At 39.5% G+C, this 14,367-nt stretch overlaps 1 protein-coding gene across 2 annotated transcripts; it reads left to right on the forward strand.

The window, feature by feature from the left end:
- The first annotated feature begins 1,023 nt into the window (after positions 1-1,023).
- LOC135247109 (uncharacterized) lies at positions 1,024-9,727 on the forward strand. Of its 2 annotated transcripts, XM_064320368.1 has the most exons (6): positions 1,024-1,123; positions 1,324-1,350; positions 4,661-4,951; positions 5,503-5,799; positions 8,278-8,379; positions 9,488-9,727. In XM_064320368.1, the coding sequence occupies exons 1-6, from the start codon at positions 1,072-1,074 to the stop codon at positions 9,541-9,543; spliced, it is 825 nt and encodes a 274-aa protein (XP_064176438.1). In that variant the 5' UTR covers positions 1,024-1,071; the 3' UTR covers positions 9,544-9,727. The 2 variants fall into 2 exon arrangements, with proteins under 2 accessions (XP_064176438.1, XP_064176439.1); XM_064320369.1 differs by lacking the exon at positions 1,324-1,350 and having other exon boundaries at positions 1,057-1,123.
- The last annotated feature ends 4,640 nt before the right edge of the window (positions 9,728-14,367 follow it).

A 14,367-nucleotide genomic window follows, 5' to 3' on the forward strand; every position in this document is an offset into this window, starting at 1 on the left:
AGAGGCAGAGGGCCTTTTTAGGGCAGAAGCAACCTCAGGGAATCAATGTGTGTGCACTGTGACGGGGAGAGTGGGTCGTGCAGCATTCACCCTCATCATTGACTGACAACAGTAGTGTGAGCGTCAGTTTATTTACTGTGTTAGTGTTGTCCGTTCCAGCAAAACCGTTGAAGCGGTGGTCAGTGTGAGCGCAAGCGGAGTTACCACATCCGGCTCCATTAGCGTTGGCTGCACAGTGATGTCAACGGGCTGGAGGCTGTACAGAGACACACAGCACGGGACACAACCCTCAGGACAGAGGTGCACGAGGGGAACCGATATCGCTTCACTGTGACCAGGGGGGAGCTGGTCGCGGGAGAACCGCCAGTGGAGCTGTGCACGGACGTAGACGTACCGCTGATATGCGAGTACACAGACTGGGACGTGACCCGCCTCTCCGTGCGAAGCGACAGTGTCATGGTCAGGGAGTATGGTTAGTCTGAAACAGAAAATAAACACCCACATGTGGATCCACCCCCATATTGCTGTGCAAAACTCATTTCACTGGAAAGATACCTTCCACAATCTGTAAATTCATTTATACATCGTGTATTATTGTGGACCCAGGTGCTAAAATCCAAAAAGACATGACTTTTCTGCACTCACTAACCTACAACTACAGTGTAAGCTGTTCACTTCTTGTGTACCCATGATTCATCCACTGGTGGGAAAATGCTTATAGCAAGTAGCCTAATAAGAAATCAATATCATTTAAGTGTGAGACTGTGCTGACCATGGTACAGAGCAGGGATATTTAGATGAGCTCACTGGCGATGAATCTGACTTGATATCGCGACAAATGCGAACTTCTGCGCTACAATTTTATGAATGCCAACATGAACCTTAATAATGGTTATTGGCATTTTCAAGTTGCATGACTTTTCTTGCATCGAAATGGTACAGTATAAGTTTTACTTGAAGTGCTGCATGGTTTTTCTGTTGTTTAAAAATACTGCCAACTTCCTCATTCACATCACATTTAAAAGAGTCAAACATCACATCCTGTTGTCATTCTGACTTCAGTCCTCAAACATGCCGTCACGTCTCTCCTTTCTTCTCCTGCTCGTCGTCATTCTGCTGGAAAGTGAGTGCTCTCTTTGTCTTCTCGGGTCCTAATTCAACTGACCACGAACTCCAATTACAACTCCATTACATTTTGAAAAAAACGCATGTTTTCTGACGTGACAAAATAATTACAGAAATCTTAAACTGAACAAAATGCGAAACCTGCATTTCCTGATAAATTTGTACTAACATCACCCTCTTCTGGTGGGCTCACTACAGGTCGTTGTGGACATGCTGACGCTCAAGGTTAGTAATACTGCAATTATTGCAAATAAAGAAAGCTTGCTTGAACAGAATTATTAACTATGTGTATTATAAATGTAAATTTTTTATCAGCTTGAAATAGTGTGAAACTCTCTTTGGGGTACAAAATCATGGTGTGGCTAGAAACAATATGTAGAAAGGCCTGTATTGAAGGGTGTTTATGATTTTAAATCTGCACATAAAATAAAAGGTTGGTTAAATGCAGTTAATATGTACCCTGGTCTGTGACAAAAATAAACCCCCCACATCCGCAATGACTTGGTGTGATGGTGAGTTCTCACAGTGAGGATGTCAGTGGGCCTGAGAACTTCCCCAAACAGCAAATCTTATTTACTATTGCAGTACAAAATTCTCTTGAAGATTTTTTTGTGTGTGTGTTCTTGGTCATTAAAGCTCCTTTAGATTTATGAATGACACTATAAACAGAGAGAGTGGCAGTTCATGATTTGAAAAGTTTAATAAATAATTATTTGAAAAAGATTTGCATCACCAGAATGTGCACAAATCTCCCATTTGCCAGATAATAAACACATTCAGTGTGTTGATGGCCAGTGTTAATTAAGAACTGGAATGATTTTCAGCCTCTCCTGCCTTGGTCATTAAAAAGATTCACCTTTCAGGCCCGAGTTATTTAAGATAATCTCTCATGTACAGATAATTGCTAGGCAGTATAAATATGTTATTTAAATGGAAGGGAATTTGGGAATTTTAATGGGTCATTGATAGGTACTATGTTAGCACAATAATAAAAACGTGTTTTCACAAATCTTAAAGTTCTTTACATGCATATAAATATGGTGCATACATGATAGATAGAATGCTTCTGGATTTAAAAGGACTGACATTTCTTTCTTCTCTGTGATCACATCTCACAACATGATATCTGTAAAGGAATGACACTGCTTTGGTCATCCCAAGTGATTTACAGGGTCAAAAGGATAAGATACTGTCAGTGTAGATGAGAGGAAAGGAAGAATAAAATACAAAACATGAATATTAACTCACATAACTGTGCCTTAATGTAATTATAATAAGAGCATGTGCACATAAGAGCAACATGCTAACGTCATACTCATATGTACCCAGAGCATGTTAAAGGACATGACAACATTTTGAGCCAATACTGGATACTCATTGCTGACACCAATGAGTGGCATTATAACATATAGCATTGACAACCACTTCAATGTGTCAATTCCCTGTGCTTCACACCCAGCCAAAGATAGACTGCTACAGCGCCATCTGTAGGCAGATCCATTCAGTGAAGCAATTGTTGTAGTTTTGAATATGCAAGTCAAATATATTTAACATAATATATAATATAATTATAATAAGAGCATGTGCACATAAGAGCAACATGCTAACGTCATACTCATACTCATGTACCCAGAGCATGTTAAAGGACATGACAACATTTTGGCCAATACTGGATAGTCATTGCCGACGCCAATCCAACATGGATTGTGTATGCATTTCAAACTACACTGAAGTCTCACATAATTAGTAGGCATTATAACGTATAGCATGGACAGCTTCATTAATCAGAAAATATCAAGGGCTGCAGGAAAGTGTTTCAGCTTGAATATATTTTTTCAGTATAATACTGACTTAATACTGACAAAGCAAGCTGTGAGAGCATTGTAAATGTATAGTGCATCACTGTAAGAGCCAGTGCTTCAGTAATAAACCTGTCAGACAACTTTTATATAAAAACATAATTCAGCACATTCTGTTTCTGTTATTAAATTACCATAACTGTTGTCTTTTAACGTCTTAAAATGTTTTCTCAGTCTGTCGACATTCCCAGGGGAGTTCTATTTCTCATATTTTACTTGGTCAGGTTCACTAAAGGTTCCCTAAAGCATAAAGCACAGTCTACATATCTAGATATTGACCATTTTGAAAAAAAGAGTGATTCACCATCAACATTATATCACACTGCTGCCTGTTTTCACTTAGAGCAAGTCACTCCCCAAGTGCAGAGCTTAATTACCTGCCAGATATGTGTGTGACACTGAATAAATTGTCACAACTGTGTGATGCTGGTCCCAAACAATGTATGCCACCTCTGTAATATCCTTCTTTGAATGATTTTTATTGTATAAGGTGAGCATCATGCATGTCTCTTCACGACAGGAAAGCTGCAGAAACCAGACATTTCTGTGGATAGATCTGTGCAGAACAGTAGGGTGGTTAACATTGCCTGTAAGACAAAGCTGGAAAGCCCCATATCTATCACTAATATCAGTTGTAACCTGTACATTGGAGACTCATCTGAGCCATTCAGAAGCACATGGACCACAAGTAAACCTGTTTGTGACTTTAAAGTGAATATCAGTGACCTGCAGAAGAGCAGGGAGGTGAGCTGTGATTGCAGTGTGAATACAGCCCCTCGTTCTCCTTCTCTACGCAGTGACAGAACCCTTGTAGTAGATAAGTCACTCTATAAATCTCAAGCATACTGGTACTAAATAAAGCTGAGTTTTGCCAGGTTGCCCTTGCACTGTTCAATTTATTTATTGATTTATTTGTTTTGTCTATGTTTGTTTAGCCACAGCATTGCATCCTGTACAGCAATTGTCGTGTAAGATATCATGAGCTTGCCAAGTATAATGTTTCCAGACCAAACTAACAATTGCCCCTCACACTCACATTAACTTGATCTTCAAGTAGATGTACCTGTGACAAGCACTGCAATGTGTCAATTCCCTATGCTTCACACCCAGCCAAAGACACACTGTTACATAGCCATCTGTAGGCAAATCCATTCAGTGAAGCAATTGTCATAGTTGTGAATATGCAAGACAAGTAAATTTACCCTAACAAGCACATATAGTTCATTATACAGTTAATTTTTTGAATAATATCAATTTAAGTTATGTAATCTTTCATATATTCTCTCTTTATATCAAGTTTTACTGTACATAATTTGCCAAAATATAATTACGTTGCTTTGATCAGCTGAAAACATACTGGATGAGCGCATACATTCAGCACTCATTTTAAATGATGTACCCAATATTGCTGTAATTCTCGCATGCTCCTACAGTGCCTTGGCCATAACTTCAGCTTGTTTTTATTAACCTTGCTATATCTTTTGTAGTTCCTACAGATTCATTATAAATTCGATTATGAATGGGCCCCAAGGAAAATCTTACTTCCATCAAAGAAACAAAACTGAAGTGGAAGTTTGTGGTCTGGTGCTGTATGAAAGTGTCTACAATACAGCTGTTTGAGTGGAAAATCAAGCATAACTGATGATTGAAACTAAATGGATCACTGAACTTTGCAGGTAAACTGCCAAAGGCAGAGTTACGTTTGAGTCCTGCAGTAATTTCCATAGAGGAATCAGTGATACTGAGGTGCAGCAGACCGAACTCTTCCCATGCATCCCACTGCACTTTCATCATTAATCAGAGAAGAGAGATCAGTGGCTCAGACTGTAATCGCTCAGTCACTAGAGCTGAGCTGCTCAGTGGGAGTCACAGCGCACGCAATGAGATCACCGTGAGATGTTTCTACAGACTGGAGGAAGGAGGGAAACCTGCTCTTCATAGTGACCCCTCCACAGTGACTGTGCTGGGTAAGAATTCATAATTCTGACATATAGAGTCTGAAATAGGACAGCAGGTGCTAAGGTCAGTTAATATATAATAAATAGTCATTTGTAAATGAATGTTTCTGAAAAGAAATGCAAGACAGAAAAATTATAAATAAATCATTGGGGAACTGTATGATTGTGTGTGTGCGTGCATGCATGTGTGTACATTTCAGTCTGGAAGCAGTTGGACAGTGACACAATTTTTGTCTTTTTGACTCTATACTCCAGCACATTGGATTTGAAATGAAACAATGAAGATAAAGGTTAAAGCACAGACTGCCAGTTTTAATGTTTGTCATACCAAAAGCCTGTTTCTGGCTTCCCATAGACCTAATGTTTCACTTATATAAAACTAACCCAAGCAATGTGCACATGGAGTAAGGGATGCAGCTCAGTCACTCCAGCTCCTCCTGCCAGATCCCTACAAGTAAAACCATCAGGATTCTCATGCACATTTAGCCACAAAGAACACAATCAGTAATGTGACCCTGCAAATGCATTTCTCTGCATGTTGTATTATTTATGTGTTCCAGATCTGAGGAAGCCCAATATCTCAGTCTCCACAGAACACACTGAGACACACATTCGCTGTGAAGCCCCTCCTGACATCACTGGAGCTATTTTCTTCCTGTACTACAACAGGAGTAGAACACATACTAAGAGCACCCAGGCTGGAACAGAAGAGCGAGCAGTCAGTTTCACTGTCCCCCGCAGCTCTGACTCCACTCTGACATACTGCTGTAGTTATCAGTTTAAGGGCATCAACTCTAAACTGAGTGACTGTGCTGAAGCTAAGAACAAGGACCAGAGTGGAAGAACAAAGGACCAAAGTACCGTACTCTTCTTTTCTCTCTGCAGTTTATAAACCACACATGCACAGTTAATTCTCAACTTAAAAGACAAGCGCTTGTTGTATTTTGGTCCTTAGTCATTATAACTGGAGGTTATGCATTGACATTGACTACAGAAGATTTTTTCATTGATTTATTCATCCATTTATTTATTCAGATGTATTAATTCATTATTCATATTCAAAAGCCCTCCTTTGATTTTCTATTAGGCCTATATGGCTGGAAACCCATTGCACTTCACATGTCCCATAAATGAGATGCCAGTTTATAATTTTGGCACTAGATAGAATGAGTGGAGTTAAGGCTGTTTACTATAAGAAGCTGCCCTGCTGCTCTGACCCCTGTAGATAAATTATCCCCTAAGTGAAAATATATTATTTAAAATATAACCAAATTTCATTAATGTTCATGTTCTTTCTGCCAAGAGTGAGATTGCTCACCTGAAATTCTTTTTTTCCCCTGTTTCCAGGACCCACCACCCCAGACAACCCACACATAGGTAAATAAAAGTAGTTGCCAATCGTTATTTTATAGAGGTAAACCACACATGCACAGTTAATTCTCAACTTAAAAGACAAGCGCTTGTTGCATTTTGTTCCTTAGTCATTATAACTGGAGGTTATGCATTGATATTGACTACAGAAGATTTTTTCATTGATTTATTAATCCATTTATTTATTCAGATGTATTCATTCATTATTCATATTCAAAAGCCCTCCTTTGATTTTCTATTATAGGGCTGGAAACCCTTTGCACTTGCCATGTCCCATAAATGAGATGCCAGTTTATAGTTGTGGCACTAAATAGAATGAGTGGAGTTAAGGCTGTTTACTATAAGAAGCTGCCCTGCTGCTCTGACCCCTGTAGATAAATTATCCCCTAAGTGAAAATATAATATTTAAAATATAACCAAATTTCATTAATGTTCATGTTCTTTCTGCCAAGAGTGAGATTGCTCACCTGAAATTCTTTTTTTCCCCTGTTTCCAGGACCCACCACCCCAGACAACCCACACATAGGTAAATAAAAGTAGTTGCCAATCGTTATTTTATACAGGTACACCACACATGCACAGTTAATTCTCAACTTAAAAGCCAAGCGCTTGTTGCATTTTGTTCCTTAGTCATTATAACTGGAGGTTATGCATTGAGCACTGCACGCTCAATACACTACTCACACAGTGAGCTCCCTTACCCCTCAAGCCCCTGCTGTGGAACCCCTATTTTGCCTTCGAAAGAGGGGGGGAAACAAACCCACGCTTGCACACAAACAACAGAAAGGACAACAAAACTTAAATAAAACTGAAAGATAACGGGGGATGTAGCATCGGCTGACGCCACACTGCCCAGCCAAGCTATACCCCAAATAAAAAATAAAAATCCCCAGTCTGGCGCCCCGCTCGCACTTGCACTGCCTGGGTCTTCCATCCACCGCGTCTCAAGCCCCTCACCTTCCTGGGGGAGTTAGAGCAGCCTGTATCATACAATGGTCCTCCTCCTCTAAACTGAGTGGCTGTGCTGAAGCTAAGATCAAGGACCACAGTGGAAGAACAAAGGACCAAAGTACCGTACTCTTATTTGCTCTATGCGGTTTATGAATTCTCAACTTATAAGACCAGTGTTTATTGTATTTTGCTCCTCAGTCATTATAATTGGATGTTATGCATCAACTACGTAAGATTTATTAATTTTGCAAAAGTCCTTTGATTTTCTGTTATACAGGTGTCCACTGTAGGAGTCCTTCTATCTCAATGAAGCACTCAGGTCAAGTAGTTTAAATATAAAATTCAATACCAAAATTTGCTCTCAGCATTGATCCACACTTCTAATGTGAGTGTTAGTTTATTTATTGTCTGTGTGGGGTGAGGTCAAGCGAAACTGCTCAAAGCGGTGGTCAGCATGAGTTACCACATCCGGCTCCATTAGCGTTAGCTGCGTAGCTGGGAGCACAGTGCGAGCAATGAGCTGGAGGCTGTACAGACACACAGTGTCCACCCCTGCAGACAGAGGTGCATGAGGGGAACCAATATCGCTTCACTGTGACCGGGAGGGAGCTGATCCAGGGAACTGATCTGCCTCCCTCTGAGTCTCAGTGTTATTTCTACACAGAGGGGAGACAGCTGACTGAGACTCTTTCAGTCTGTGAACGGTCTGTCATTGGGTATGAGCTGCTCAGGGGAAGGGGTCAGTGCAGAAATCAAGATTTGAATGAGCTGCCAGTATATTGAGAACGTACAATGTACAATGTCAAGTTCCTGTACAGTGAAGATGCTATGGTAACCGTGCTTCATATATCAATATTACTCTGTTACTTCTTCATAGGCTTTTCCTTCCTTTTTTCTTTCACTAATGAAACACTTCTAATGAAGACAGGAAGTAAAAACATTGTGTGTGGTCCAGACTGTAATTGTCAGTGTTGTTTGCTGATCTGTTCCTTTCCTTTTCTTTCCTTTCTCAGAGTCAGCCAGGTTTCTGTGGCGACACATCCTCAGTGCTCTGGTCCTCTTGGCTGCTATTGGAATACTCATAGAATACTTCATCTCCCACACACCAACCACAGGTCTGTGCCTCAACTGTTCACCCATCATCAGCCAATGGAAATGTACTTTTTAATCAGACATCTAATCTGAATCATACAAAGAAAGTCTTTATGTAAAACCTGCATCAAATATTCATAAGCACAACATAACTACTGCATAAATATTGATAAAAACATAGTCATTCAATATGCTTTTATATATTGTGCTGTTACCACCCACATTATACATTATATTACCGTTACATTCTGTTTTGGTTAAAAGTACCAATGTAATAATGTTGACATAGTGACTATGAATGTGTTACACAGCTATTAAAAGTTTGTAAATGTCATGGTTCCGTATTTTCTGTTTCTGTTTTTCCCCATTTGGCCGCCAGATAGCGGCACTTCAGTTTTGTGTTCCAGTTCGTTCTCGCTCCCTATGTTAATTGTATTATTCGTTTTTTGGTTTTTATTGATTATTCTATCATTGGTCCCACATGTGTCTTGTTATCCCCTCCTTTTCTGGTTTGATTGTTCTATGAGTTCACCAGTGTCTTGTTACCCTTGTCCATTTAAATTTGTTGTTTCCTGACTCAAGTTCTGGTTCCTTTCATTTCATGTGTGTTTCTGCCTGCAGTTTGACCTGCTTGTGTTTCTGACTTTGTTGCTGCCTGTGCTTTTCTGACAGTCTGTGTCTGTGTCTGTGTCTGTCCTGCCTGTTCTGTTCTACATGTTTTTGGACTTTTGGATTTTCTTCTGTTCTTGGTTTTATTTGTGTAGTAAATGTCTTTGTTTAAACTTTCTTTTAAAGTTCCTGTGTTTTTCCACCTATGGTAGGACCCGTGAATGAAAGAATGAAAGCAGCGACTGGCAGCACGCACTTCAGGGAGACTGATAATGTGATTAGATGATGGCTGCATAGTCAGTACTGCTGATGTATCAAATTTCAGCAACTGAAGCATTTTTATATGCTTAAGAATGTATCCATTGTTGGCTCTTATGGTAAATGTTGTATTGTGTAAAAAAAAAAAAAAAAACGCTTTCTAAAATTGTGCTGCTGCTTTCTTTGAATTTAATTCCTCCCTATGCAAGTGCATATATTAGTTGACTAATTTCATTTTCATGTGTTTTGTTTCATATGCTGCAGGCAGGAAGAGGAGAGGGAATGAGAACACTGGGCAGTTTGGGGAGACATTGTGCTGAGACATGAGAGAGATGCGCCTGTCTACCTCTACAAATATATAGTATGCATACACAATAAATAAAAATATACATAAAACCACACAAATACAGAACATGTATATTTATAAACAAACATAACATAGATACATAGTCACAAAGTGACATACTGTTTTAACTTAAAATAAAGAGTGCTCTTAAATATTTACTACTGTAGTCTGTATTTCTGCGATGTCATTTCTAACTTGTTTTCATCCATTTAAAAATGTATGCTCTCAATTTCATATTTATTACAAGCACTGTTGTGAACTACCCAAGTTGGTTTGTAATATTGTTCTTATTTTGTTCTTTTGTCCATTATTTTTGTTTCTTGTAGAGCATAAATTGAAAAAAAGACTAAGCTCGTCATAAAATATACACACTCAATATTTGTTGGAAAAAGGGCTGCAAGTTTACTCATTTATTTAATCTTGTGCGTCAAATCAGAACTCTGTGCTCTTTTGCAGTGAAGACACAGATAATCAAATTGGGAATGCAAGGGATTGTTTAGCAAGTCAGATGTAGGGGATCAATTGGTTGCCAGAGAATCAATTTTTGGGGGATTTGAGCAGGACTCCAGGGTTATCACATCTACTCTTTTCAGTCTGGATGGTGACTTATTGTTTCATCTAAAGGATGGTAACCTCACCCAACACCATGAACCATTGAATTTATATTAGGTCCCCACAGGACTACCAACACCTTTCCAGCAGACATTTCCATTTCCCTGGAGGCCCGCATGCAAGTGCTAAGTAAACCTACAACTGCTTAGCTTCAGCAGATTGGCATGGGAAGGGTACAGGGTCATATGACTGCTGGCAAACATATGGTATATAATATCTGATTTTGACATAAAGAAAAGGCATTAGCAGCAGTGATTTAAGCATCAAAATAATAGTGTGCCATTATTTTTTTACATTTTAATATGCTGGGGCTCTAATCCAGAGCAATGTAAAATAAGCACACACCCACACATACATTAACACATTCAGTGATGAACGCCAACAGGCACAAACTATAACTAGTCAAACTATACTCATGTGAAGCATGACAAGGTCCAAGTGCTAAAGCTCATCAACAACAAATAATCCACCTGATGAATTCTTGCAATGTAAATGTGTTAGCTAGCTGTCTTGCTATCCTCTGAGGCTACAAGCTGAGATTTTTCCATATACTAAAATGACAGATCATCTTTTTTTCCTCTTTCATTGTCAGTCAAAATCCCCACTACATTTGTTCTTTCATTTATGGTGCAGGCAGAGATACATGCAGCTTGCACTATACTGCCATCTGCTGGTGGCGCCTGGCCCCACAGGCCCCTAACGAGAAGTTGTCAGTGGGCTTTGGCCTCACGGTTTCTCTTTCCATGGGGCTCCCGCCCCTTATCTCGCCCTGAGTTCAAAGATCGCTCCAGTCCTGTCCTTCGCTCCATGGTCATGGACTGTTTCAACCCTATTCCTCCCTTACCCTGGTCTTGCCGCTGTCTGGAGCTCCATATCCATCATCCGGCTCCTCTAAACTGCACTGTTCTGAGCTATACCATTTGCTCTTCTATTATTCCTGTTAGCTTTCATCTCAGCTGTAACCTGCTTAACCAAGTTTATTTGCTGTCTTTATACCAGGCTGGCCAGTGGAGGATGTGCTCCCCCTCAATAGCAGGGTTCCTCTCGAGATTTCTTCTCATTGAGGAGTTTTTTTGCTGCCATTTGAGGGTTTACTTACAATTACAATTCAGCAGATGCTCTTATCCAGAGTGACTTTCCTAGATCACATTACTACATACAATCCATATACATGACTGGATATATTACTCAACCAATTTAGGCTCAGTACTTCGCTATATAAAATGGCAGAGTCCCAGCTGGGATTCGAACGCACAACCTTTTGAGTTGCAAGCCTAGTTCCCCCACCTAAAAGCTACATAAATGGCTTGCAACTTGCAACTGGCTGTGGTTTCTTGTCCCACCACAAAATGTACTTCCGTATTCACACGATCGGTCTGAGACAAGTATCTGCTCTTCTTTCTTTTTGCTCACTGTTGTGTTCCTCCTCTTTGAAATGCGGTCCCAGTTCTACACCACTCTGCTGCTGGCCTTTGCCATCCAGCTGGACTGTGAGTGAAACAATTATTTCTCTCTTTTCTTGTTCCTCTTTCTCTTCCTGCGTTCTCTGTCTGTCACAGTGGCCAGCAGTGACAGATCTGCAGCAGTTTTTTTCTTCTAGTTCTCCGTGTCTTTGTGACAATGTGTTTATTTCCAGTTTCTTTTCTTTTTCATCTAAACTAATCACATTTCTTTATGTAGATTTTTACAAATGTTCACATTTCAGGCTGATCATGGCATTTGAGAGAAAGTTAACAATAAATATCTGGAGGACAGTTTTGATCAAACTTTAATTTGTTTCATTTGCCTTATGTTTGCCAGATTTCATACTGCATGCCGATGCTGAAGGTCAGTATAAAAGCCACAAATAGCATTATCCAAATTTATCATATTACCCTTCTGGTATCTGCAACCAAATTAGCGAGATGGTTCAATATGTTATCCAAGTTATTAGGTCAAGCAAAGGGATTCGTTGGTGCTTTATGTTACTATGATCTGTGTGCAAAGCTAAATCATTAAATATATGCTGGTCCATTTAAGATCGTAGGCGGATATATGACATATCCTCCTATGACCCGGCAATTCATTTCTGGGAGGGAATATGAGTCGCTGGTCTTAATCACAAAAAGCATATATTTTCTCATGAGGATATATTAATTACTATATTTCAGCTTTTTTTGTAGTCAATCCTGTCTTTAACATTTAACTGAAACATGTACTGTATAGATGTTCTGATTTTGAATGGCTGGAGATAGACAGACAGAGAATACTGTAAGACAGGAGAAATAAGAATGTTTTATTGTTATCATCCTCTCAGATTTACAATTAGCAATGATATACTGTAATACATATTTTCATTCTATTGTATTTTAATTTTGTTGTGTATGTACGGTACCTTGCAGCAGACTCAAATGAGTATTTCTCAGGAAACTACTGCATGCGGTCTGAAACCACTGATAGGGTCACAGGAAATGTTTGTACAAACTTTTCATCAACAGGACTTAGAGCTAAGAGTTCATCGCATTCAAAGACCATTCATGATTTCACAAAAAAGCTTGACTGGGCCTCTTTCTACTTCAGGCAATGACATTAATAGAAAACATTATCTGTGGAAATGCAATAACTTCTTGAACGACAGATAGCAGCATTTATCATTGAGTTTTAGTATGTACTATAGTTAGTATTAATACATTAACTTTACATAACAGTAATGTGTTCAAGGACAGATAACAATTTGATTTAAATCTTTTTTGTGGTAAAAGGTAGAGAAAGTGGGGAGCACTATAATTATGCAAATGCAGCATGTATTTTGATTTTTGACTGTTTTGATATTAAACATATTGCAAAGACAGGGAATTGTAGCTTGTTAAGCTTTAACTTTGACTGGATTTCTGTGGCAAAAGATTCTGTTTGCATGGTTATTAAAGAGGCTTCCCGCATTTCTATTGGTTCTTTGTATATCAGTAAGAAAACAGAAACAATTGTAACTATACACTAAAGTTTTAAAATAGTATAAATACATAGTATGTGTAATAAAAGTACTATTTTACTTGTCGATATATGTATACCACTTTAGGCAGGGAGAGACTGCTCTCTTAATACTGTAAATATTATTTGTTAAGGCCTGATATTAACACACCTTTTAGGATTTTATGCAGTTCAGTATTTCTGCTCTGTGATGTGTGTGTTCTCTTTTCATAGACCTAAAGAAACCAGAGATTGGTGTGCAGAACACTGGTGGGGTGGTGGACCTGCTCTGTCAGATAAGGCAGGAACACCTCCCATCTGGCACTAACATCAGCTGTAACCTGTACATTGGAGACTCATCTGAGCCATTCAGAAGAACATGGACCAAAAATCAAGTCTGTTCCTTTGTTGTGAAACGGGATGACCTGAAGCAGTCTGTGGGGGCTACAGAAGTGAGCTGTGATTACTCTGTCCCCACATACCCCCGCTCTCCTTCCCCACGCAGTGACAAAAGAAAAATAGAAGGCGAGTAATTCTCTGTACTTACAGTTAGGAAAATACAGCCATAGGTCAGGGCGGGGCACGGGAATGGACCCAAAAGCAGACTGCCACAAACACAACTCCAAAATGGGGAAAACAAAAGACTTTGAGTAAAAAGGGAACAGAGAGCCTCGTAGGGCGGTACTTACAAACAAAGGAAAAAAAACTCCAAAACTGCGGGAAAACAAAAATACGAAAAACACAGAGAACGGAGTAGACAAGGAACAGGTAACAAAACCACACAGGTAACAGAACCAAAAACAGGCATACAGGCAGGAACAGAACCGCAAGAATCCAGCGCCTGAGTGAGGGAAGAGGGAGACCTAAGTAGAAAGACACAGACGAGACACAGGAGGGCACGATGAACAATCAGGCCACAGAGAGGGAAGGGAACACGAGACAAAACGCAACTAATAATGAGATAATTGGAAACAATAAAACAATTAACAGAACACAAAGCAGAGGTGCCGCCATCTGGCGGCCGAACAGAGAACAACAAGGGGGGAAGACACAGAACCCTGACACCGTAAGGTTAAAATAACTGGTCTGTGTGTCATGAGAAGTTTGTCAGTCATTATTTGCCTCCTTTTATGCAATGTTTCAAAATGTAAATCTCACTCTCACAATCTGTTTTTTCAGGACTCTCTCCAGAGCCATCAACCTTTTCTAAAGCAGGTACATACATTTATATATGTGCTTT

Source organism: Anguilla rostrata, unplaced genomic scaffold (genome assembly GCF_018555375.3).
Source record: "Anguilla rostrata isolate EN2019 unplaced genomic scaffold, ASM1855537v3 scaf1072, whole genome shotgun sequence".
NCBI classification, from domain to species: domain Eukaryota; kingdom Metazoa; phylum Chordata; class Actinopteri; order Anguilliformes; family Anguillidae; genus Anguilla; species Anguilla rostrata.

Bases quoted from the DNA above. Each gene is read 5' to 3' on its own strand.
- LOC135247109 (XM_064320368.1), top strand. From the start codon at position 1,072: ATGCCGTCACGTCTCTCCTTTCTTCTCCTGCTCGTCGTCATTCTGCTG. The intron at 1,351-4,660 runs GTTAGTAATACT...TGAACTTTGCAG, and splicing joins TGGACATGCTGACGCTCAAG to GTAAACTGCCAAAGGCAGAG. The intron at 5,800-8,277 runs GTACCGTACTCT...TTCCTTTCTCAG, and splicing joins TGGAAGAACAAAGGACCAAA to AGTCAGCCAGGTTTCTGTGG.